The 23,768-nt window shown below is 43.9% G+C and overlaps 1 protein-coding gene across 4 annotated transcripts; it reads right to left on the bottom strand.

Annotated features, from left to right (window-relative positions):
- Positions 1–3,483: 3,483 nt before the first annotated feature.
- On the bottom strand, positions 3,484–21,517 carry LOC128445745 (catenin delta-1). Of its 4 annotated transcripts, none has more exons than XM_053428562.1 (20): positions 21,380–21,517; positions 16,319–16,443; positions 12,042–12,110; positions 11,550–11,947; positions 10,748–11,035; positions 10,396–10,636; positions 10,080–10,302; positions 9,559–9,751; positions 9,335–9,452; positions 9,083–9,236; positions 8,770–8,787; positions 8,366–8,434; positions 7,689–7,816; positions 7,324–7,474; positions 6,996–7,188; positions 6,658–6,854; positions 6,486–6,527; positions 6,314–6,381; positions 6,019–6,121; positions 3,484–5,167 (listed from the first exon to the last, which is right to left on the bottom strand). In XM_053428562.1, exons 3-19 carry the CDS (start codon positions 12,054–12,056, stop codon positions 6,062–6,064), a joined length of 2,556 nt encoding a protein of 851 aa, XP_053284537.1. In that variant the 5' UTR covers positions 12,057–12,110; positions 16,319–16,443; positions 21,380–21,517; the 3' UTR covers positions 3,484–5,167; positions 6,019–6,061. The 4 variants fall into 4 exon arrangements, with proteins under 4 accessions (XP_053284537.1, XP_053284539.1, XP_053284538.1 ...); XM_053428564.1 differs by lacking the exon at positions 21,380–21,517 and adding an exon at positions 20,094–20,572; XM_053428563.1 differs by lacking the exons at positions 16,319–16,443; positions 21,380–21,517 and adding an exon at positions 20,094–20,571.
- Between the last annotated feature and the right edge of the window lie 2,251 nt (positions 21,518–23,768).

Below are 23,768 nucleotides of genomic sequence, written 5' to 3'. Positions count from 1 at the left end.
AGGTTCCTGAACCACTCCTGATGGGATGAACAAATGCATGAGCTTCTAAACTGCATCTGGTCTTCCCCCCTGTGTGAAAAGCAACAGTGTGTACAGTTTCTTCATCTTTCTCATTATTTTTAAACAATCTGTCATTTACATTCATTCAGTCACAGCAGCCACTGACGTAGTTGTCAGGCTCGGCCTCGGCCTCCTTATGAGATCATTCCAGAGATGTCTCTGCAGTGAGGCTTGCAGGTTTAATATCCGGGGAAATGAGATCAGTGCCTGGTATCAGCAGACGCCCACGGGTGAGGCATCGGTGTGAGGAGGGAGAAGGTTGGACACATGCATCTCTACTATAAAACAGCTTTTAAAGAGGCAACACTCAAAAAGGCCATGAAGGTCTGGCTGCTTGTTTTTAAGTTCTACGGTAATTTTATTCGATAGCTGTCGATGTACTGTAAGTGGTTTTGACCCAGTTTTGGTGCTGTGCTGTTGTAGGTCTCTCCTTGTTGAGTCATGTGTGTTTTCAAGACCCAGTCAGGAACTGGAATGGCAAATTAGCTTAGCTCAGGGTATACACCTCATGGTATGTTGCTATATTCATCCTTGCACAAACAAACATCCTTAAGTCTTCGATCAAGGTTCGACATCAATTGCTACAGACACAAATACAGGCAAACATATGAGACCCATAGTGCTTTACTATGAATGTCAGACAGACACATTTTCAAATTTGAACAGAACGGATTTATCTGTTTTACCACTTAAGATGTAATTGACTTACAAATAGACAAAAACTAAATGCTGTGTCCTTGAGAAAAGCACCGTAGAGACAAATAGATTGAAGCCATATGGAAAATGTTGTCATATAAGGTGGGCCCTGTCTTGTATGTTGCAACAATGACAAGCAATTGGCCCCAAACCCAGACAGGTGAGGAACCAACTCAAATCGCTTTTCGGTGTAATCCAACAGGAGTCCATGTTGTTCATGTCCACACAGAAAAAAAACGTTAGTCCCTCCGGTTCTTTCGTGATCAAACATCTCTCATCGTCTCGTTGTCTCCGTACAGCTCGAGGAGGACTTGCTGGGGGGACGAGGAGGGGACCGGACTGAAGACCTCGGTCGGTGCTGGGGAGTCCTGCTGGTGTAGAGCGGGCCGGGGCCAGCGCTCGTTGAACTTGACAAAGAAGAGCGGGTCCTTGAAGGGCCCCCCGTAGATGATCGCCTGCATCAGGTAGACGAGAGCCACCACCATGAAGCTGATGAGGAAGAAGGGGATGAAGGGCCTCAGTTGGTGCCAGGCAACCCAGATCCCGTAGCCGAGGCCTCCGAAGTGGCCCTGCTTCCCTGCGTGGGAGGTGTGGCGAGAAGAATCCGGGCCTGGGGTGCGATCAAGGGACTCGTCGTCTGAGTTGGAAGAGGATGGACTACCGAGTGAATCCATGAGATATCAAAACAAAGCAGGTTTTCCCCTCGGAAGCAGATCTGGTTGTACTCACTTTCCTCCACCGATCAGCTACAGGGATCATAAGGAAGGAAACAGGCCTCACACGATCTCCCAGTTGGGTGGTTTCCCTCCCTTATCATGCATGGTAACCGACCTGCGGGTGTCCCACAGATGGACGGCTTCAACTCCTCACAACAGCCATTCCCCTCTGAACACGTGTTCTTATCCTCCAGACAGCTTCCTCGTAGACGCTGGAGTTTAGACGTGGCTGCTTCGAGTTGAGCTTTAGGAAAAGACAGAAAGGAAACGAAGAGCAGCGTCAGAGCTTTAAATAGATATGACACCCAATGATAGGACACAGGGAGTCAGGCAGGGAGAATCTGCTGCGTTCAGTCGTCTCAGGTTTAAGGGTGGGTACGTGTGTGCGTGTGTGTGTGTGTCTGAGTGCCAGCTTCGCAGGTTACAAACATTACAGACACTCAGTTCCTAACAGACACACACACACAAACACGTGTCAGTAAGATTTTCACTTGAAGCAGCCAGAGAACATGTCCAACATGTTTGACTTTCCCGACACAACTTTAATTCATGTAAGTGGGGTTAGAGCTTTTTATTTAAGTACAGTTTATATATATTAGTGTCTACAAATACTTTAACTGTTCTATTGAGGTCTAATAATTGCCTCAAATAGTAATAATTAGAATAATCAATGGTGGAGAAATACTGGAGCTGGTTATCAGGTTCAAAGAGTCAGACTTGGGCACTTGAATGGACAGCAAAAAACTACTTCCTGTGTGTTATAGACACTGAAGTATTGAGTATATGGAAGATGCAGCTAATTTAAGAAGCAACTCAAAACCTTAAAGTTTTAATATATTTGTTCAAAAAACCTAAACTACCCGGTCTTGTCTTTAGTATCTCAAACATGCATTTTTAAGTGGTGCAGTTTAAATTCTATTAAAGGGTCAACAGGGTCAAGCAGAAAATGTAAGTTGCTCAAAGTCAATTCGTCGTTTTCTGATCTTAAAACATTGACTTTTAGTTTTGATTTCTAATTTTGTCTTCATTAGAAATGTTCTTATGTAAATCAGGACAGTTTATAAGAAAAATGTTTTACATATAGGTTTATAGGAAAAAGACTCAAACCACATTTATACGACTGATATACTTAACCAGCTATAGTTTAGTTTATGTATTTTTAATAGTAGTAACTATGTATACAGTTTATAAACTCAGGGTATTTTTTATTGTTTAAATTAAAACTACACAGGATTCAACCTCCTTAATGTTCTCTACAGGCCTGTGTGGTGAACTGTTATCAGTCAGGGGAGAGGGAAATGAATCATTCAACACCTGGAAACGTTTCTAAATTTCTATTAACATTTACATAGAATTCTATTTGTTTGAGTTGTTTGGGGTCACAGTCTGACACATACACATCATGACCTGAATTATATCAGCCGTTCACACTCTGACACGCACTCAAGGCCCGTGTGATCCAGCAGCTGCTCCTCAAACAGTTGGACATGCATTTCAGATGTGTAACATACTGGAGAAGCAGTTCACGTCCTTGTACAAACCTCATGTGTACTTTCATCATGTTTGGGGCCTGACACACACACACACACACACACACACACAAACAGGACAGCTATTCCCCGTCAGCATGTGGCTCGGTGTGTAACCGGAGTCGACAGCAAAGCTGAGAATGTCAACACTTAAGAGTCTTTAACTGTGCAACATGCACATCCTGTGTTTAAAGTTGAAAAGCTTCACGAGGGAAAGAAGTAAAGACCTGAGATCAGGATCTGAAGTTTATGGAGATAAATGTGGTTGTGGTGAGTTTCAAGGAAGTCTTGTGACTCCATTGACATAAGCCCTGATAATTACTGGATCAGAACATCCAACTCAGCACACTGATGCTAGGGACATAGTGTGAAGTCTCTGCGTTTGGTATGAAGTTACTCCGACAGACAGACTGCCTCTCTTTAATTAGACGTGTTTATATACAATACATGACACCGCCACATCAAGGACACGTGGCCAAATCTTGTCTAAGAAAAGATCTTTATTTATAAAAACAACAGTATTACCAGTTACATACTTTACTGAAAAAAGCAACTTCTCAGAGCCAAGGCAGGTATGAATGGTACATCATAGTTTTACATGGATAGGCAACAGTACAAATATACTATATGAGTGGAGAGTAAAAAAAACAAAGATGATTGGTCTCTTTTGCCTTTAAAACAAGTCAGCAGTAAAACTGGGACTAAAAAGTGGAACTAATTGCATAATTCTTGCATCCACCGCTCCCTCACGTACAAACCCCGAAATAAAATACAAACCAGACAGAATAAAGTACAAAAAAAAAAAGAGAATCAAGACAAAAAAAATGTGCTTTTTGTCCAGCTTTAAAGGAAACATTTCCCAAATCGGTCTGTTAAAAACTCGAGTCTCCTCTGAGTGAAGAAAACTCCCAAGTGTAAATGTAAATACGGCACGACAGGAATGAAAATGTCCACGTCTCAATGACTACACATTGCAAAGAAAGAGCAAGTAGTATTTTATCAGTACGAGGACAAATCAGAGATAAATATTAGTCAAGAGACCCCTTTTGAAGACTCATGTTGTGTCCATAGTGTTAACCTTAAATAAAATAGCATGGAATGGTTTCTGAAGCAGGATATCGCAAAGTTGCAGAGGTTTAGTGGTGCACGTTCCGCGCTTCGCATTTCACGAACAGGTCTGATGTGTTTTTCTGCTTAAAGTCAAAACACAGCAGCTGAAACTAATCTTTCCAAAGGGGGAGCAAAAGAAAATATGGAAATTTAAGTATCAAACACAAAAGGAGGCAGTTGGTACATATAAAAAAAAAAGAAAGAAGCATTGTCACAGGAGTAGGAGCACACGATAAAAAGAGACGACGAGCTGATGAAACAATCAACACGTGGTCGTATGGGTAGGGTCCATGCACACACACACACTTTCATTCAAAAAGGTCCATATTAATTTTTTCCCCACACACACACAGCCACAGGTTTACTGTATGACAAATATACACCCACCTGTCTTCTCTTGTCTACGCCTGAGCTCGTCCCAACCGAGAGAAAATAAATCTAGACAGGAAAATAACTCCTATATAAACATTCTCAATCTACAGGGACGTCGTCGGTCTGCCGCCGCGTCCCACCCTCCCACCAATCCCAGTAGAGGGATGATTTAAATTAATGAGCTAAAACTAATGCAGTCAATCCCATTTTTCTTTTTATATACAGTATATACCCTACATAGAAGTCTACGTACAAATTCAACATCAGGATATGGGTGTTGGCAGCAACATGTCGACAACAGAAAAAACATTAAAAAAAAAGCAGGATGACAACACCAGAATTAAATGATTGTCAACTAAGGTGATTGCCTTTACAGAGTTACTATAATTCAAAAACAGAATATAGTTTTGTTGCTACAACTTGAATGAATTTGTAAAAAGTTGGTTTTTATCTGTGCTGCGCCGAACTTGCATGTCTGCAACACAAACCGCTTTCTTTGGAAGCCAACCCCCAACTCCTGATCCCATCTGCGGGGTGATCGAGAGACAGAGAGAGATAAAGAGGGGGATCAAGAGAGGAGGGGGTGGGGAGAGGGAGAGAGTCTGTGCGTTTGGATCTTCTCTCCTCAGTAGCAGTGGTAGGGCAGGGACGGCCCAGTCTGAGTGATGCACACGATCAGTTTTTCTGGAGGAGCGGAGCAAAAATATAGACCCATTAGAATAATAAACAGATCAAACTATATGTTGTAAAAAAATATAGATATATATATTTTGTTAATTTACACACTAAACATGGAGGAGAAACAAAGACTCACTCTGTGGTATAAGTATGAGAAAGCTGCACAGGCAAGCTGTCACAATATCCAGATGTTCAATACTACCGCAATATCATTAGTTTTCCCTGTCATTATGTATATAAATTCACTAAATTTAATAGTACATTTGAATTATATAATAAATCTGTTGATATTAATTGACCACATGAGTTGCAATACCCTGTAGAGCCACAAGAGAGTGCACTGAAAAACAAATCGAAAACCACTGACAAAAGGCATCAAAAGACAAAGCTGCAACTGAGGACACGGAGACAAATATGCCCCAACATGGAAATGTTATCAAACACTGCACTCCGTTCCTAAAGTGACTGTAAACCCACTGCAGCAGTTCCTCCTCTGAGACACACAAACCTATTTTTGAGACAATAGAGGTCTAACTGTAAAACCTCTTCCTCAGAAGTTAAAGAGGATTTTGGAAACAAAAGTGAAAACAGATATTGTGACATCACTACTGCAAAAACAGCCTTTATTGTTCTGGGGACTTTATTCTTTGTCAGCCTGAGATTAATCTCTACACAGATAGAGTGGACCACCTTGCAGCATACTATACCAGCAAGTACACATCAGCACAATACACCTCAACCAGTGTTTGAGTCCACAGTTAATGACAGAGACCAGGATTCACTGAGGGTTTGAAGTTATATAAGACAAAGGAAAAGAGCTCAAAGTCCATGCAGGACAAGAGGTCAGCTGGACATACCATGCTGTTACATGCAGAGGGGAGTAGAGGGGAGGGGGGAGGGCTAACCATCGTAGGAGTCCAACAGAGGCAGGGAGCCCTTTCTGCCCCCATACACCCCTCGCTGAGAGACAACGAGAGAAAGAAAGAGAGGAAGTGAGAGTAAGAAATTGTCAGTAAATGTGAGGTTTTAAAAGGCCGTTTACGAAAAAGGTCAAACCGTGGAATTAGTCATAGTGGAACAGGTGAGTAGCGGTTAGTGAAGTTAAGTGAGCAATCCAGCAAGTGAATGTGCATTAGCAGGATTTCTATGTACCGGTAAAGTGTCTGTGGTGTCATCCAGAGTGTGTCTCCTCTCCCTCTGGTCCAGTGTAGAGTAGGCCTCTAAAATGTGCAGAGAAAAAAATTACCTCAGTTGTCAAAGTGGGAAAAAAAAAAGATTCTACAAATTTGTCTCCTTCAAATGAAGTGATGATAAATGTACTTACCAGGGCCAAGGTCGTTGAGTGGAATCATGTCCCTCTTTTCCCCTAAAATGAAGCAATACATGATTACAAGTCACACATAACAAGTAAATTCACCATCTGTAAATATTTCACTAAACGTAGGATTTAAAAACGGTTCAAATAATTGAAGCCCCACAATGCTTCAGACTCTGACCTCTGTCCAGCAGCGGCGTGGTGCTGTCCTCATAGGCGCCGTTAGTTCGGGTGCTCGGGCCATTGGTGGTGCTGGTGTTGACCATGAAGTCCGTCTTCTTCCAGCCATCTTTCTCCAGAGGCCGACGCAGCTCCTTGTGGGCCCAGACCAGCTGCAGCACCTGGCCCGCCCCCCGCACCTCGCGGTCGGAACGCTTGCTGTGGGACACAGGCAGACATGTTCAGGCTCAGACCTTATGTCCTGTTCTTCCAGTGGGGCTGTAGAATCTGTGCTTGTGATCACAAAGAAATTCAAAGCACAATTTTCCTCCCCTATCTCACTCTACAGAACCCACTTACCCATCCTTGTTAATAAGCACCAGCCTCTCAATGCCCTGCGAGGCTCGAAGAGTCTTCGAAGCCTCCAGACTGTTGCCTAGCACCTCAGTGAGCGTGCTCAGTACAGAAACCACAGTTTCCTCGGATAGAACACGTCCAGATTGACTTTGGCCTCCAGGCAGGTTGGCCACAAGGTGAGGCACTGCATGCAAACCTGCAAAGGGAAACACGTAATGTAGTTCAGCTTTCGAGAAAACGTTCACATGCATATCGAAGAACAAATATTCGGAACAAAATAAACTTAACCATGATTAAAATCTCAGGGTTTTCAACAAGCTGATGTTCTTACCGAGTAGTTCACAGTTGCGGTTGTCGATGGCGAGGTTCCTCAAGGCTCCGGACATCGCCCTGACCACACGGTCATTCCCGTGAGCCAGCAGTTCTGCCATCATGGGCAGACCCTTCTCCAGACGCACAGTGGCCCGGATGTATCGACCGTACTGAAGAACGAGCAGACGCAGGCAGTAATGAGTCGTTTTACACCAACAGCAGTGTTACTCCACTCACTTCAGATTGAGTATTGAGTACTTTTTCCATAGCCGACGGGTCAGAGGTAAACTTCCCTTCACATACTCAAAAAGCTCATAAACATTACTATTTATCTTTATTTACTAATACTATGTTTTTATATGGATGTGTTAAAATGGTACTAACAGTCCATCTTCCAGCACACAGGTTCTGGATGGCACCGGCAGCAGCCTCCAGCACCGAGGGATTCTTGCTCTCTCTGAGCAGCGACGTGTAAACACGAACCACCTCTGGTTGGAACAACAGCTCGTAACCTGAGGTCAACGGAGAGGGAACAGAGTAGATTAGATTAGAGTCTATCGCATTTCAGCATCTTGGACAAGGTGCAGGTTAAGTCTCAACTAAAGCGGACATTTGCCATCAGAGCCTGGAGACACTTCAGACTCAAAACAAAACATCTTCATCTCTAAGCCTAACGAAGACTCATAAAAGCCTAATAGATACAGAATGTGATGAAGACATGGTCTTAAAACATAAACCTAATTATTTTTTACATATTGTTTTTTGACCAAAGAATTAAGAGCCTGTACATAAATTGCTGAATTTGAAATAAAAAAGGAGAAACAAATCAAGTGACTAAGTATTTCACAACACTTGCATCATAGTGAAAAACCCCTTTACTCCAGAATGAGATTTTTGCGGTTTTACAGGAAATCTGTTTATGTTTATGGGTCAAGAATAAATCCTGAAAGTAGCAAGTAGTAAATTTATCTGTTCATGTAGAACAGCTTCGTCACAGACTGATCAATTCATGATGTGAAGAGAAAAAAAACACATACACAAACACAACCACAAACACATACCTTTGGCGGGTGTTGTTCTCTTTGGAATATCCACCTGATCTCCACTTCCATCATCTCCATCCTTCTTTCCTGCAGCAAGAAAAAACCCGGGAGACAAAACATGAAAGTTAGAGCTGAAGAAAAGAATTCAAGTGAAGCCAGCTGAGATGAGCATTCAGGTTATCCTCAGTCCTCGGCTTTATGACAGCGTTACGTAACACCCAACCATGCAACCAGTGGAACAAGCACTTTGAACATGCAGTGGGGTTTGACATCCAGTGATCATGCCAATGTACTGCAAGTGAAGTCAACGTTCACATTTGTGTAGGGAACTGTTATGATGCATTAGTAACATGAGTGATGACAGAGCGGTCAAAATAGTTTTTCCAAAACGTATGACGACAACACCGAGAGGGGAATCTTACCTTTAGAAAACCATTCATCTAAATAGAGCAGAGAGAGAGAGGAGGGAGTGAAGGAGGGCGGGAAGAAAGACGAGAGAAAGGTAAGAGGAGGAAAGAGAGGAAGAAAAGGAGGGAAACAGTGGTAGAGTGAGAAAAACAGCAACAGGCGCTTCCGCCACCAACAAGCTCAAAGCCACCAGCACCACCAGCACCACCAGCAGCAGCAGATGCAGCAGCAGATGTAGCAGCAGTAGCAGCAGCAGCAGCAATCCATCTTTCAACAGCAAATCTCTGACACATTAACTGGAACCCTAAGTCGCTGTCGGACACTGACCTTTGCCCTTTCGAGAGCCAAAGCAGCCCCCTTTCTTAGTGGTGGTCGGCCCCTGATTGACGGGCGCGGACTCTGTGTAACGTTCACAGCCGGGGACTTCACGGTGAACATGATAGGACAGATTCCTCAGGAGGCAAACGCTGTTCTCCACCAACTACAGGAGGAGGGGATGAAACGGGAACAAGGTGTCATGAGTGGAAGGACCAAATTTAAAAGTGTAAAAATCTGTGATTGTCTTCAGAGTGTGGGTACCTTATTATCCACATCTTTGCGGTTGATCTGTGACTGGACAACGTACATGAGTGAATCCACCAATCCTGTGCACTCTCTGAGTTTTCGTCGGGCCTCGCTGCGTTCTGAACTCACATTCCTGTTGGAGAGAGGGAGAACTTGAGCACATAATTGCATGTTTTCTTCTCAAAATAAGTCTCCACCGCTCTCATTCTCTTCTTTCCATTCATTGATCTCTTGCGTACCTAAGGCAGCCAGCAGTGTTGGTCAAGGCGGTTTCCCACTCCAGATGGCGTGGTTTGCAGCTCTCCTCTGCACCGTTGCTTGCTCGCTCCCAACCCGAGTGTGGAACGACCACCTCATCAGCTAGGGCGTGCAGGGCGTGGTCTACAATCTCCATCTTCACAGAGTCGTGGGATGAGAGGTTCCACAAGGTGCCTGGGACGACATTACAAAAATACTTTTACTACCACTTTAAATAATTTGACTGTTTTGCTGTCAACGTGATGAATAATGATTGAATCATGTTGAAGAGTTGATCTTTGGTTTCTCTCGTCCTTCACATCATAACTCAAGCGTTATACGTTATTAACAGTTTTATTTCTGTTTTTTTATATAAAGAATCAAACATGAGCGAGTTTCTTATTTTTTGTTCACCAGCATGTGTTATCTTGATTCTATTGACCAAATTGATATGTGTGTTTGGGCACTAAATACTAAATACAATACAAATTATACATTTTTAGCTTTATATGATCAGCGTTACCTGTGATAGTGTCAGTGAGGTCCTGGTCACGGGTTTTCCTCAGAAGCCTGACCAGAGCGGGCACTCCATCACAGTTCTTAATGGCGATCTTGTTTTCTTGGTCTCGCCCGTATGAAATGTTCTTCAGTGCTCCACAGGCCGAGTGGTGGACGTCCTTGCTGGGGTGGTCCAGCATTGTTACCAAGGATGGGATACCTTTCATGCGACGCACATCTGTTTTAACCTAAAGACAAAACACATTATTAGCAAGCTCGTATCACAGATTTACCATATAATCCCCACACAGAAACATAATTGTCTCCTGCATTTGTTCTACCTTGTCATTCTTGAATGTGAGATGCTGGAGGAAGGCAGCAGCGTTGGTCTTGACAGGGTCCAGGCGGTAGTTCAGCATGGCGATGACCTCGGGCAGCTCAGGCTGTCTCCATGAGGCGGGAGGACCCTTTCTCAATGTGCTGTCCAGGGAAGCCATGCTGCCTCTGTCCATTGTCATGGCAACGCCCCAGGCATAAGGGTCACCTCCTCCCATGTCACCATCCAAAGTGTCCTCGCAGCTCCTGCATATCGTCAGGGGGATAATGAACAGAATAATGAGATCAGTCTAAAGTCATATTTTCAGATTAAACCCCCCCAACAAACAGATGCAAGATACAATAACAATGTTTTACCTGAGTCTTCGTCGGTCCACAACCCCAGGCCCCGGCCCCGCTCCCAGACGCGGCATGGTTCCGTAGCCTCCAGGGTGCATGACTGGAGGCCCCATACCATAGTCATCATATCCCACACTGCGCTGGTCATCCTCAAGACCATAGTGGCCTTGGCCATAACGCATCTCCAATGCTGAGCCCAAGGCCCTCATTCCCCGGCTCACCTGGGGCTGTGCTGCGTAAGGGTCAAGCTGCTGACGGCTTGGAGCCCGGTAGCCAGAATCCAGAGTCCTGTAGCCATCCACAGGCCTGTGGAGGGAAGAGAAGAACAGAAGTAATCACTTGTTTCATTCATACAGCCCATCCTCAGTTATTTCCCCTTCTTAGGGACACAGTGATGTGGGATAAATCTAAGTCAAATTTAAGTCTTGCATCACCTGTTATCTGGCTTCATAAACCTGATTCTAACCAGAGTTAAAAGAAGTTTGGATATGCCTTGATGTTCTCATTGGTTATCATGTATTTCATCATGAACTATAAATTACTGTAAATTCTGCTCTTGTCAATCTCCTCCATTATATTTCTATAAAGTTAAGAGTATATATGGAAAGAAATAACAGTTAAACCACTTGGACCTCAATGTCCGCTGTCTGTATTTCCAGTGAATATTGTAGTGACCACTTTTGAAGAACAGACCTGCTTCAACAGTGGAAATTCTGGTTTGAGTGCAAGGATAGCGTTTTTATGTACACTTAAAATGACATATTACTACATCCAGAAATAAATCATGAAACAACAGTTCCATTATAGGAGGGTCTTGTACCTGTAACGCTCGTCCATGTGTGAGCCCCTGCTCAGGCTAGTGTATGCTTCAGATGGCGGGCCCGCCCGGTACTCGTCGTACCCTGCGTTTCCTACAGGCGCGTAGTGGTAGTTCCTGGGGACTGTGGCAGTAGGGTAGTCTCCTCCTGCAGGCGGCCTGTAAGGACGGTCAAGTGTGGCACTGTAGCCCCCCATACCGGACACGGACAAGCCCCCGTCGATGGACATGGAGTCAGAGGGCAGGACTGTGCGTGACATTGGTTTTTTCATGTGAGGGAGACTTGTGTCCATCCGTCTTGTGGTTCCCTCTTCCGAAAACACTGAGTGCACTTCCTGTAAGTCGTCTTCCGGTGTGTAGCTCTCATCTAGAGCGCCGTGTGCAGGGTCCACCATTCTGTACTGTAGCAGAGACACAACAAGCATTTAATTTTTTTCAAAATCGGATGTATAAATATATTAACATTTGCATCAATCTACATACAAAAACACATACCTGTGTTCCGTTCATGTACGCGTCAGTGAGTTTCAGTCGTTCTATGTCTGCATCACCTAAACGCCCGTTCTGGGATAAAAGAAACACACAACTTTGAAATACATGGTGTAAAAATAACATGATGCAAACAAAAATGTCACTGAAAACATTCAAGTGAGCCTGAGCGCCTGATTCCCAGAAGCCAGAGCTGTCTACTTTCTTACAACCACCCAGATGATATTACTGCAGCTGAAGCACATTCAGTGCTGACCACACCATCCCTGCATGTTCATGGTCTGTGAATCCCTGCCAGACTTGGAGGACACTTTGGAGTGTAGCCATTCATCCCCCTTTAGTCTGTTACATAATCAATGATTGTCACCCTGTATAACTCAGATATTTTCTACCCAGCCCTGAGCAAAACTTCTTATTCAATGTTATTTCAAAATATGAGCAACAGCCTCAACCTGATTCGGATGTGACACAGGATAACTGGGCTACTATTTGAAAAACGAATTAATAATACAAGTGTTGAATGCCACATCAAACACTGACTCCCACTGAGTATCGTGTACTGCACTAAAGAACATGTCCACAAGGAGGCAGGGCTGTTATTTATATGCAATCGAAGTGTTGGCCGCACTTCCCCTACAGCTGCTCCCTCCCCTAATACCACTTCATCTACAAATAGTTTAAAACCATGCACATCGTCATCACCATTTATATCTACAGATATAAACCATGTAGCACAAGGCCAAAAACACCAAGTCCCTCTCTTATCCAGCATCCTCCAGCTCCTTGACACTTATCAGAAGAAGCCCTTTCCAAGGATTCAAAAAAGACAAAATATTCAATCAAATCAATGTCAGGATGCCCTCAAAGGAAGGAAAACATTAAGGAATACATTTTAAATTACTCTAGTGAGTCCCTATATAAGGCCAAGTCCTAAACATAAGCTTTAATGTCAGCTCTTGAATATTGCAATGCCGGAGCTTTTGGTTATCTGAGACCATAATAATGGCTCTAAATTGAGATGAGACTACAAACTGGCAAAGCAGTGAAACAATCTCACTGGTAAACACACAAATAGCATAAGTTAAATTTGTCAAAATGTCACAAATCCCAACAGTTTTATAATATATTATTATTATAACAATAACCAACTCTAAAACATAGGCTATAGGACTGATACAATGTAAACAAAAAACACAGAGCTTGATTTATAGCTGTTCAATTTACAAAACATGCAACATAATTTGTAGGGTAGCAGCCACAATAGAAGTAATATATATGATATAAACAAATCAAAAGATAACAACAAAGTAAATAAAAATGTTACCACAAGTGATTTATAATATTGCGATTCACATGCATGACAGTTGACCACATAGCAGAAGACAACATGCTGCAACAGAGAGGAAATTAACAGATTCCACAGCTGAGGCGGACAAGGTGTAAACATGTGTGTGTCAGAGCGTGTATCTGCTGAGTGACACTGAAGGCATGCTGAAAGTGTGGGATGATGACAATCTCAGGCATGTTAAAGCAGTTCAACTATGCAGAGGCACAAACAGATTCGTTTGAGGATGTGGGCAAACAGACAGATGGCTCTGAGATACAGACAATGAAGAAATTCGCTTGATGATGACGTGCGGACAAAAACTCGCAGAGCGCTGGAGAAGAAAATGCGAGGCGGAGGAGAGGAGTGATGAATGACGGATGTCAATGGGAGAAAACGATGCATTAATTGAATGGATGAAGGGAATGACGATCCAAGATGGAGACTGTAGAAGTCTACGGATTTCCAAAAGGGGGTTGTCGATTGGGAGCGTTACCTGTGTGTGAGGGAGGGGGCGACCCAGGGCCGAGGGGCTGGTGGCAGAGAGGCCCACTCTCCTCCTCTCCTCCTCCAGCGCCCGGGTCAGCTGTTCAAACTGCACCTCCTGCTCCCTGACCGACTCCAGCAGAGCCGCTGCGCTCTCACACTGCTCCATACACACTACACGGCCCCAAGGGGAGAGAGGGGGGCGTTACACACTTCCATACACATACCCTCAGTCACACTACAGCACGGGGAGAGGGAGTCTAACATAAACGGACACACCTCTCCTTACAAAGTACAGCAACATCCACTGGATGCAGGACACGTGTGATGATGTGGAGTCAGATCGGATTTGTCTGCTGACAGAGCTGGTTTTATAACTTAGGCTCAAGCTCTTGAAACCCATCCACACCAATTACTGTATATAAAAACAGACGACACGACCGCTCAGCAAAAAAAAGAAGCAAAAGCATCTTGATCATTCCCTGGTGGGGACATGGGCCCAATAAATAAAAAATAAAAAAAAAGAAGCCTATTGCATACAAGTATATCTTAACAAAAGATGGTTTCTGTTGTTTTAGGTAGTTGTTTCCAGACTGATGTATGTTCAAGATTTTACTTAGTTATTTGACGCAACAAAAACCTTTATACAGCATCTTTACGCAAAGTTACAGCTACGCAGACTCAGCACCTGTATACAGGATATTTTGGCATTAGTTTTGCATAGTGAGGGGAAGTGGAGACACGTCATCCATCTCTATATACGGTTGGGATTGCACAACAGTAGAAATGCACTTTTGGCCTCATTAGTGAATATACAGACAGTAGGGCAGTGTGATAATGATATATGTTGTGTGGTGGAGGAAAATTGTCTGTCATTTCATGGTCTATTTTTCATTTTAATGTGCTGCAAATCACTCTTCTACAGCAATACTTGTCATCATTTGAATGGGGCTTTGTGTTCTTCCACACCGCGAGGGTGCAGGCCGGACATTTGCATGAAGGAACTGCTGAGTAAATGTGGCACCGAACAGGATCATTATGAAAGGGAGGAGGACTCTGACCAGCCAAAAGAGGGGCTCCCTCTGTCACATGGACCTTGTTTGGGTATGAAAAGTCTGACATGAACAAAATTCAGCTGCAGACCAGTCCTTAGAAATGACAGCCACAGCCGCTAACCTCTTTTACATAAACGCAAGATTAATGAAAATGGTGCGAGAGGAGTGAATGGATGAGAGCCACTGAAGTTCAGTCGGGTGCTCAAATGATGTTGCAGACGCTGCAAGAGGCTTTTGCCGGCGGCAGACCATATGGCAAAGACTCACTAAGATAGAAGGAGATAACAGCTGCTGTTACAAATTAACATCTGCAAAGGCTTGGCCCAATTTACACAGTCAAGAAAGGGTATTTGTATCAATATATATATATATATATAGTTATCTGGATATGAAAATGTTCCATCAGGATATGGGATTTTGATCATATCATGCAGCCCGGTGTCAATTAAGAAAATGTTTTTTGTTAACGACGTCTATTCCCCAGAATGTCTGTCGTGGTCTAATAACTTTATTTTCCACCCCTTCAAACTCTGAAATGTTCTGCTTCAACTTTCATGCCGACTTTAGGATTACTGGACCATGTCAGCACTGATAAAAGCCAAAACCACAAGAAGCATGTGAAAGGAATCACTGCTAATGGTAAGGGCAGCAGTGAACTACCCAGGTAGTGTCACTAAAACTATGATTCACATGACATGATCATGTGAGTTTGTCTGATCTGAGAAACAAAATACAGGAGAAATCGAGCGGGAGGAGGAAGGGCTAGATGATAGGTGTTCATAAATCCTTATGGCATTGAACATAAATGAGGAGATAGTTTCGCAATATTAAATTTGTCAATATCACCAAGCCATACATATGATATCAACACTGAACAATGCATGGAGGAGACCTCAGAGTTGTTATTGTCCTCATAGATGCCAACAAAAATATTTACAGACTAAAACAACAGATGAGGAAAGATCTTTCGATAAACTCTGTGCAGTTCGTAGACTTTGTAAAACAGCACTGATGTACTATCTAGAGACTGCAAGCTAACTTTTACTTTTAAAAAGAAGGAAACAACATTTTTATTTGGGTTTTTAGAGGAATATGCAGCGTCTCTTGTACATATACATGTTTATTTAATGGACCTGTACGTTTGGCTCAGAAGAATCATATTATAAGATATATACATAATTATTTAATTCTGTCTGACTACTTTCATCTGCTATGGTGGTGCATAATCTGCTCAAAATATTTAAGAGCAAGGCCTGTTTCACGAAAAGAGAAGCAACCCAAAAAATTGGAGGAAGCTTAACATCACAAGAGGGGTCATTCAATTTAGGAACAACCGCATACTTCTCTTTACACTTCAGACAGAAAACACACACCAGCGCCGACACAGTCAGTTTCAGAGAAAAATCTGGAATACAAACCTTCACCTGTGGGTGTGGTTTGAGTAGAAGAGGTGAGAGATCGAGCCGAGATCAGAGGTTGAGCTCTAGCTGCTCATGTGTAGGACGACACCGAACCACCAAGCCCAGAAACGAGGAGGAATGGACTGCAGGAAGAGAGAAGACGGGGAGGTGGAGGGAAGAGAAGGATCAGGACAGAGAGAGGGAGAACGGTTTCAGTGAAGGCTGAAGGCACCTGAAAAACAGCAACACAGTGGGAATACCATACGAGTGTGGCAACAAGATCTGTGTTTGCACTGCGAGCAGAAAAACAGAGAGGAAGACAGAGACATACAGAAGCTCCAGCCTACAGACACACCCTGTATTTACTCAACATTTAGCCTGCGTACGGCAGCACCCTGCAGCTCGTTGCGGGCCACAGAGCATTGAGAGAGGCAGTTTGAGAGATATAAAATATGTTTGTGTGTCCTCGCTTTTCATTCTTCGGGTTAACTTTGCCTTTTGCTTTTCTTCCAGCCTTTCCTCTCTTATCAGCTTCATCTGGGCCAACTCTCTCAGTCTGCTACTCTTGTTCTTTCAACTTCACTGTTCTTTTTCCCTCCCCCCAAAGAGTGTTGCTCGGTCGTCTGTGCTCTGAGAGAAAGACATTGTTATATCGGAGCCAAACAAGTGGAGACGCCAAATCCTCTTATCTGTTTGATACACCCTCTGCCAAAACACACACAAACGTAAGGAGGGGTGACCAAATTTCTGTTTCTCAAAGTCTACCCAACATGCACTGAAAAAACGTGCTGCAAGTTTGGACAACAAACAGGGGCCTGCATTTACTATTTAATGTTTGTGTGCTTGACAGGTAGAGTGATAACAAGTCCATACGACAAACAGCTGAGCAGAAGGTGTAATAGGTTGAAACAGAGACATGGTGAGGAATGACTCAGAGTTTCACCTGCTTCAGATTGTGCAAACACAAAAAAAAAAGCAGCCAGGGTGATATCACCGTTTCAAAGTATTGCGACACATGACCCTTAACTGATCAAATGAAACCTGCAGAGGCGGCCGCTGTTCCTGTAAGTTCCATTCAAATGAATGAGTAACACACACGCATATACGCTTCCTTAGAAAAGAATCCCAGCTTGGGGTGTGCCCAGTGTGGGAAAAAAGGGGGAGGAAACTGGGACGGCCTGGTGAGAAAACGAGGAGTGGCTGATATGAATTTTCACATGAAAAAGGAATCCGTTAGAAACCAGGGCATGTGTAAGGCTGACTGACAGGAAGACATGACATCACACACGGTGCTGTGTTTGGTGGCTGCGGGGCCCCCCGAGCACATAAACTCCCACCTGAGCCAGTCACTAGCTGCTGTCCTGGAGCACACATGCCTATATATGGTCATAGCCAGGCCAAGGGCTTGTATTATCCACCACAGCCCAAGAGACGGTCAGAGAACTGCAAACAAATAAAGCAAGCAGAGACTCTGGCAGCAAGAAAGACGGGAGCAGAGTGAGAGGGTGAGCAGGAGCGGAAGAGGGGGGTAGAGACAGATAAGGAGTGCTGAATAAAAGATAAAAGCTGATCTTGCATTCCTTGCATTGTCTCCTGCCAATTCAGCACAGCAGCCCACCCACTCAACCACTGTAAAACAACCTGAGAGGGACACCGGCTACAATGGTTCAGGGGAGCCACAGGAAGACAAGCCCAGAGAAACAGAACCTATTAGATGATCGTTTTATAGTTAACACTGTCTCAGTCCAATGGAGCATATAATCATTATCAACAAGCCACACACCATTCATACACAAGTAATTATAAACTGAGATTGTTATTTCTTGCCAACTTTGCTTGGGAACATGATATTCTCTGTGTGTGTGTGTGTGTGTGTGTGTGTGTGTGTGTGTGTTAACCTCAGCCAGAGTGTGGAATTCACAGCTGTCCGTCCAGGAGGCCACTGGAACAATGAGAAGTTTGTGCAACTGAGAACACGAACGCAAGCGTGAAAAAAAGTTTCAGAGCACAGACAACACCATTGGAGTGTGAGTGTATCTGTGCGAGTGCATGTGTGTGTTTTTGAGGGGTGGGGGGGTTAAGTTCATGTCACTCCTGACACACTCATGACTTCTGTCCTCCTTTCGTCTCCCTCTCTCACAGCTGTTGGTTTTAACCTTGAAGGTCCCCGGCGAGTTTCGTTGAACATAGACTTTCCCCGTTCCCCTCTAACCCACTTCCTCACCAACAGGATGTCAAGGATCCAACATCAGACATTTGTAAAGGGATAAGACGGTGAATTTGGCTCACAATAAAACGTTTTCCTCAAAAGAACTACCTAACACAATCCTCCACGGCCAATATGTTGATCATGCGACCACAAACCACTTCCCACTTACAAAATTATTTTCAGTCTACTGGTTTCTGTTCCGCTTTCAGTCTCTGTGAATCTAAAGGCTGGAGAATCATATAGTTCATATATTTTGGTTGGTTTATTTCCAGAGTTCCAATCATCTAACAGCAGAATCCTTATTTTAGAGGGGCTGAAAACTAATTGAAGCAAAAGTCAGATATGCTGGTAATGGTTTTGATAAATTACTTATAGTGTATGCAACTTTAGGGGGGGGGGGGGAAGTCAAAGTATTCAGTAGTTCCAGAGTTCAAAATATGGATATTTTCCATATTCTCATATTTCTATTTCAGCAAATTCAATATGTCTGGGTTTTAAACTGATTACAGGACAAAATAAAATCTATTGGAGCTCTGGAAATGGGTATGGCAATTTATCACAGTTTGCTGAATTTTTAGAAGAACATATATTGCTGACTATAATTGTTTTTTTCATGACACAACTTTACGAAAAAGAAAAGAAAAGCAGCAAATCAGAATTTAGCACAAGAACAGAATCTACTTTGAAACGATGGACTTAATCATTTTTGTCCTGGACGCTGAGGATGAGCCTTGACTCACTACACAGACTTTAAATAGCCTAAAGCCAGCATATAAGTCACGTCCAAACAGAAAAACAATGTGGTATTGTTATTTACAATCCTTGAAGGGCGAGGCAGGGAACAACACGCAGAGATAGGGTCACTTTCGCTTTCCCTAAACGCGACTGTAACAAATGGTCAAAATGTCAACAGAGCCTCGGGGTCAACAACTCCCCAAACATCTGATCGAGGCCTGACACACCACCAGTCATATATCTCCATTCGCCTCTGCAGTCGTCAGTCAGCATGACTCACTCAACCCTGTCGGAAGACATCTGTGATCACCGTGCACATATGAAACCAACAATGCAGGCCTTTGTCAGCTTAATGAAACACTGGTTAATACAGCGAGGGCTCCCACCTGCCATCAGCAGCAGAGACTCCCGACTAGACGAACCATCAAGACACAGGTTTGTTCTCACGTCTCCAGGTAACTGACACTGCGATTTGCTGATATGTCGGTGCACTGCCACCGTGGATGGTTTAAGCCGAGGACGGATTTCAAGTTTTAGCTCACTAATCCACTTAACACATACACACATCATGTTCACATGCACGCAGAGACACTCACACAAACCAGTTCCCTTTGTGGATTAACCTGAGCCTACAGACAGCAGACACAATTGTAGTCAGTGTCGGGGGCAAGAATCAACAATCAAACAACGACTTGGAGACGAGCGGTGAGCAAAGGCTGATACATGGGTGTTCAGTCACATATGGTATTATTAGTGGCAGCACCTGCAGCGCTGACTGTGTTACACACATACACAGACACAATAACCATTAACCAGGACAGTACTAAAGCCCAGACAGAAGACACCTACCTACACTGCAGTCCCTGTCTGCATGACACCGCTGTTTACAAGAGAAAGGCCAGATTACTTGTTCTCACTCAGGTTGACAGTTATCCCCACCCTGCCCTTTCTTTTCCAACCAGAGCAAGTTTGCACAAGACCCATCCAACAGGTTCTCAGGCGAACAACCTCCAACTCCCACCCAGATTGTGCGTGCGACAGACGACAACTCCTAGGACCACCACCTTTACGCTGCAAATACACAAAACTGGCTCAACCTACAGCGGAACACACATGTCTAGACAAACGTGTAGTGAGGTTTCCGTTTCCCTTAAAGTGGTCCCTGGTGAAAACTACTGATGGATGACTGTCTGCCACAGACAGACAGACCAGTTTACAGCAGACAGCACAGACAGTAACAGACAGCAACGTTAAGTAGTTCAAACCACTGTGAACGTGTGAGACCAGGAAACTGAACCCGGGCGACTTCAGCGATATAAACCCGTCACAGTCTTGCCCCCTGTTGATCCCCAGACCCCGGTCCTCTCCGGCAGACCGTACCCTGAACCCTCTGGAGCCTGCTGCACTGAGCTAGCGCCCCGGTCCCTTATCTAACAATATCTAACAATCAAACCCCCACACATAGAGTCGTGAATTGATTCCCCCCCTCCCTCCAACGTTTTGCATCTATCTGGGGCAGGGGCGCCGAGTTTGGCAGCGTTGACTTAAACCCACAGCCAGCGATGAAATCACGCTGATATCAAACGACTCTCCCGAACAAAGACTCCGGCATTTCGAAAATGTATTCACCCGGTGGCTCTGCTGACGCCACGGTCCAGATAACTGACACAGAGGGGATCGAATCAGCCCTGGTCGGCCGCCGCGCTCGCCCAGCACCCGTGTGACCTGGTTTGGCTGTCCTGCTACGTTAGCATCACAATAACCCACACGTAGCCGAGCAGCGGGCTAGCGTTAGCATAGCAAACACAGATTAGCACGCACGGGCGCTGGACTTGGCGTGTGTTCGGTGGAGCGGCCTTTTGAGCTAATTCAGAGGTGATTGTGTGCGTTGGCCTTCGGTATCAAGGACTTGCTGGAGGCGGCGGTCCCCGTGAAGACAGCGGCGCCGCCGCGGAGCACGGTTTGAACTTTAGGTTAGCACGGGGGCTAGCGCTAGCCTCGGAGTCGTGTTTCTGATATGTCGGCGTGACCACTCCTTGCCAACGCTGCAGTGCACCGAGTATCTGCGAGCGGGGGGGAAACAGCGTGGGCCCCGGGCGACCGACCACCTGGAGCCGTTCACAGACACAACTCACCTGCTTAGTGGAGAGTCCGTCCTGCCGCCTTCCAGACTGTGTTCGGTGCTTCGGTGTGTTTTGTCCCCTCGGTTCCCCCTCCTTCTCCGGCTTCTGGGTCAAGCTTGTTAAAGACGAAGCGACATCACCGAGTTTTCTATCACCGAGAGGGCGGGGCCAGAGAGACGCTTTACCGTAAACACTGCGCACACACAAGTTTCGCCTCACACACACGCACAAACACTCACTATTTCTCCATACAGACACGGTCATGTCCTCCTTACAGACACGGTCATGTCCTCCTTACACACACATACACAAACAGCCATGTCCTCCTCACGCACACACAATTTATTTATTTTTTCCTTGTCAAGCACTTTATAACCTTGTTAAGTAAAGTGCTATACATATAAAGTGTATTATTATTATCAGTAGTAGAAGAAGTAGTAGTGGTGGTATTTCAAACTATAGGCTTTTAACCTTGAGACAGACCAGAACTATGAATTATTTAATTCATTAGTTGACTGACAAAAAAAGCTGTTTCACTTTCAAGCAAAAAATGGTCAGGCAGCAGTTTCATACATGCCAGTTTCCCAGTTTTCTGATAACACAAAACTCAATGTGTTTGTGGTGTTGGCTGTAGGGTCAGAAATCTTAGATCAATTCAATATGGAGTTTCATGGACTAATAACAGGCGTCATTCGTATTTTTGACATTATAAAAACTGAAAACAAAGCTAATTGCAGTGGTTGATATTTTACTTTTCTGATGTAAGTCTCAAACAAATTTATGATTATCCGATTACTTAGTATTAAACGACATATATATATATATATATATAAAAATAAATAAATAAATATATATATATATATATAAATAAATATATATATATATATATATATATATATACAGTGCCTTGCATAAGTATTCACCCCCTTTGGACTTTTCTACATTTTGTCATGGTATAACCACAGATTAAAATTTATTTCATCGTGAGTTTATGTAATGGACCAACACAAAATAGTGCATCATTTGGAAGTGGGGGGAAATATTACATGGATTTCACAATTATTTACAAATAAAAATCGGAAAAGTGTTGAGTGCATATGTATTCACCCCCTTTACTGTGAAACCCCTAACAAAGATCTGGTGCGACCAATTGCATTCACAAGTCACATTTGCAAGTCACATAATTAGTAAATAGGGTCCACCTGTCTGCAATTTAATCTCAGTATAAATACACCTGTTCTGTGACGGACTCAGAGTTTGTTGGAGATCATTACTGAACAAACAGCATCATGAAGACCAAGGAGCTCACCAAACAGGTCAGGGATAAAGTTGTGGAGAAATATGAAGCAGGGTTAGGTTATAAAAAAATATCCAGAGCTTTGAACATCTCTCTGAGCACCATAAAATCCATCATAAGAAAATGGAAAGAATATGGCACAACCGCAAACCTACCAAGAGGAGGCCGTCCACCCAAACTGAAGAGTCGGACAAGGAGAAAATTAATCAGAGAAGCAACCAGGAGGCCCATGGTTACTCTGGAGGAGTTGCAGAGATCCACAGCTGAGGTGGGAGAATCTGTCCACAGGACAACTATTAGTCGTCTACTCCACAAATCTGGCCTTTATGGAAGAGTGGCAAGAAGAAAGCCATTGTTGAAAGGGATCCATAAAAAAATCCCGTTTGGAGTTTGCCAGAAGCCATGTGGGAGACACAGCAAACATGTGGAAGAAGGTGCTCTGGTCAGATGAGACCAAAATTGAACTTTTTGGCCTCAATGCAAAACGCTATGTGTGGCGAAAACCCAACACTGCCCATCACCCTGAGCACACCATCCCAACAGTGAAACATGGTGGTGGTAGCATCATGCTGTGGGGATACTTCTCTTCAGCAGGTACAGGTAAACTGGTCAGAATAGAGGGAAAGATGGATGGAGCCAAATACAGGGAAATCCTTGAAGAAAATCTGATGCAGTCTGCAAAAGACTTGAGACTGGGGCGGAGGTTCATCTTCCAGCAGGACAATGACCCTAAACATACAGCCAGAGCTACAAAGGAATGGTTTGGATTAAAGAATGTTAATGTCTTAAAATGGCCCAGTCAAAGCCCAGACCTCAATCCAATAGAATCTATGGCAAGACTTGAAGATTGCGGTTCACAGACGGTCTCCATCGAATCTGACTGAGCTTCATCTTTTTTGCCAGGTGCAATACTTATGCACCCAACAGATGTCAACTTTTTTGTTCTCATTATTGTTTGTGTCACAATAAAATTTATTTTGCACCTCCAAAGTACTATGCATGTTTTGTTGATCAAACGGGAAAAAGTTTATTTAAGTCTATTTGAATTCCAGTTAGTAACAGTACATAATGGGAAAAAGTCCAAGGGGGGTGAATACTTATGCA

This window comes from Pleuronectes platessa, chromosome 8, assembly GCF_947347685.1.
Source record: "Pleuronectes platessa chromosome 8, fPlePla1.1, whole genome shotgun sequence".
Taxonomy (NCBI): Eukaryota; Metazoa; Chordata; class Actinopteri; order Pleuronectiformes; family Pleuronectidae; genus Pleuronectes; species Pleuronectes platessa.
The sequence above is the reverse complement of the archived record's forward strand: the minus strand, read 5'-3'. Positions and strand labels throughout refer to the sequence as shown.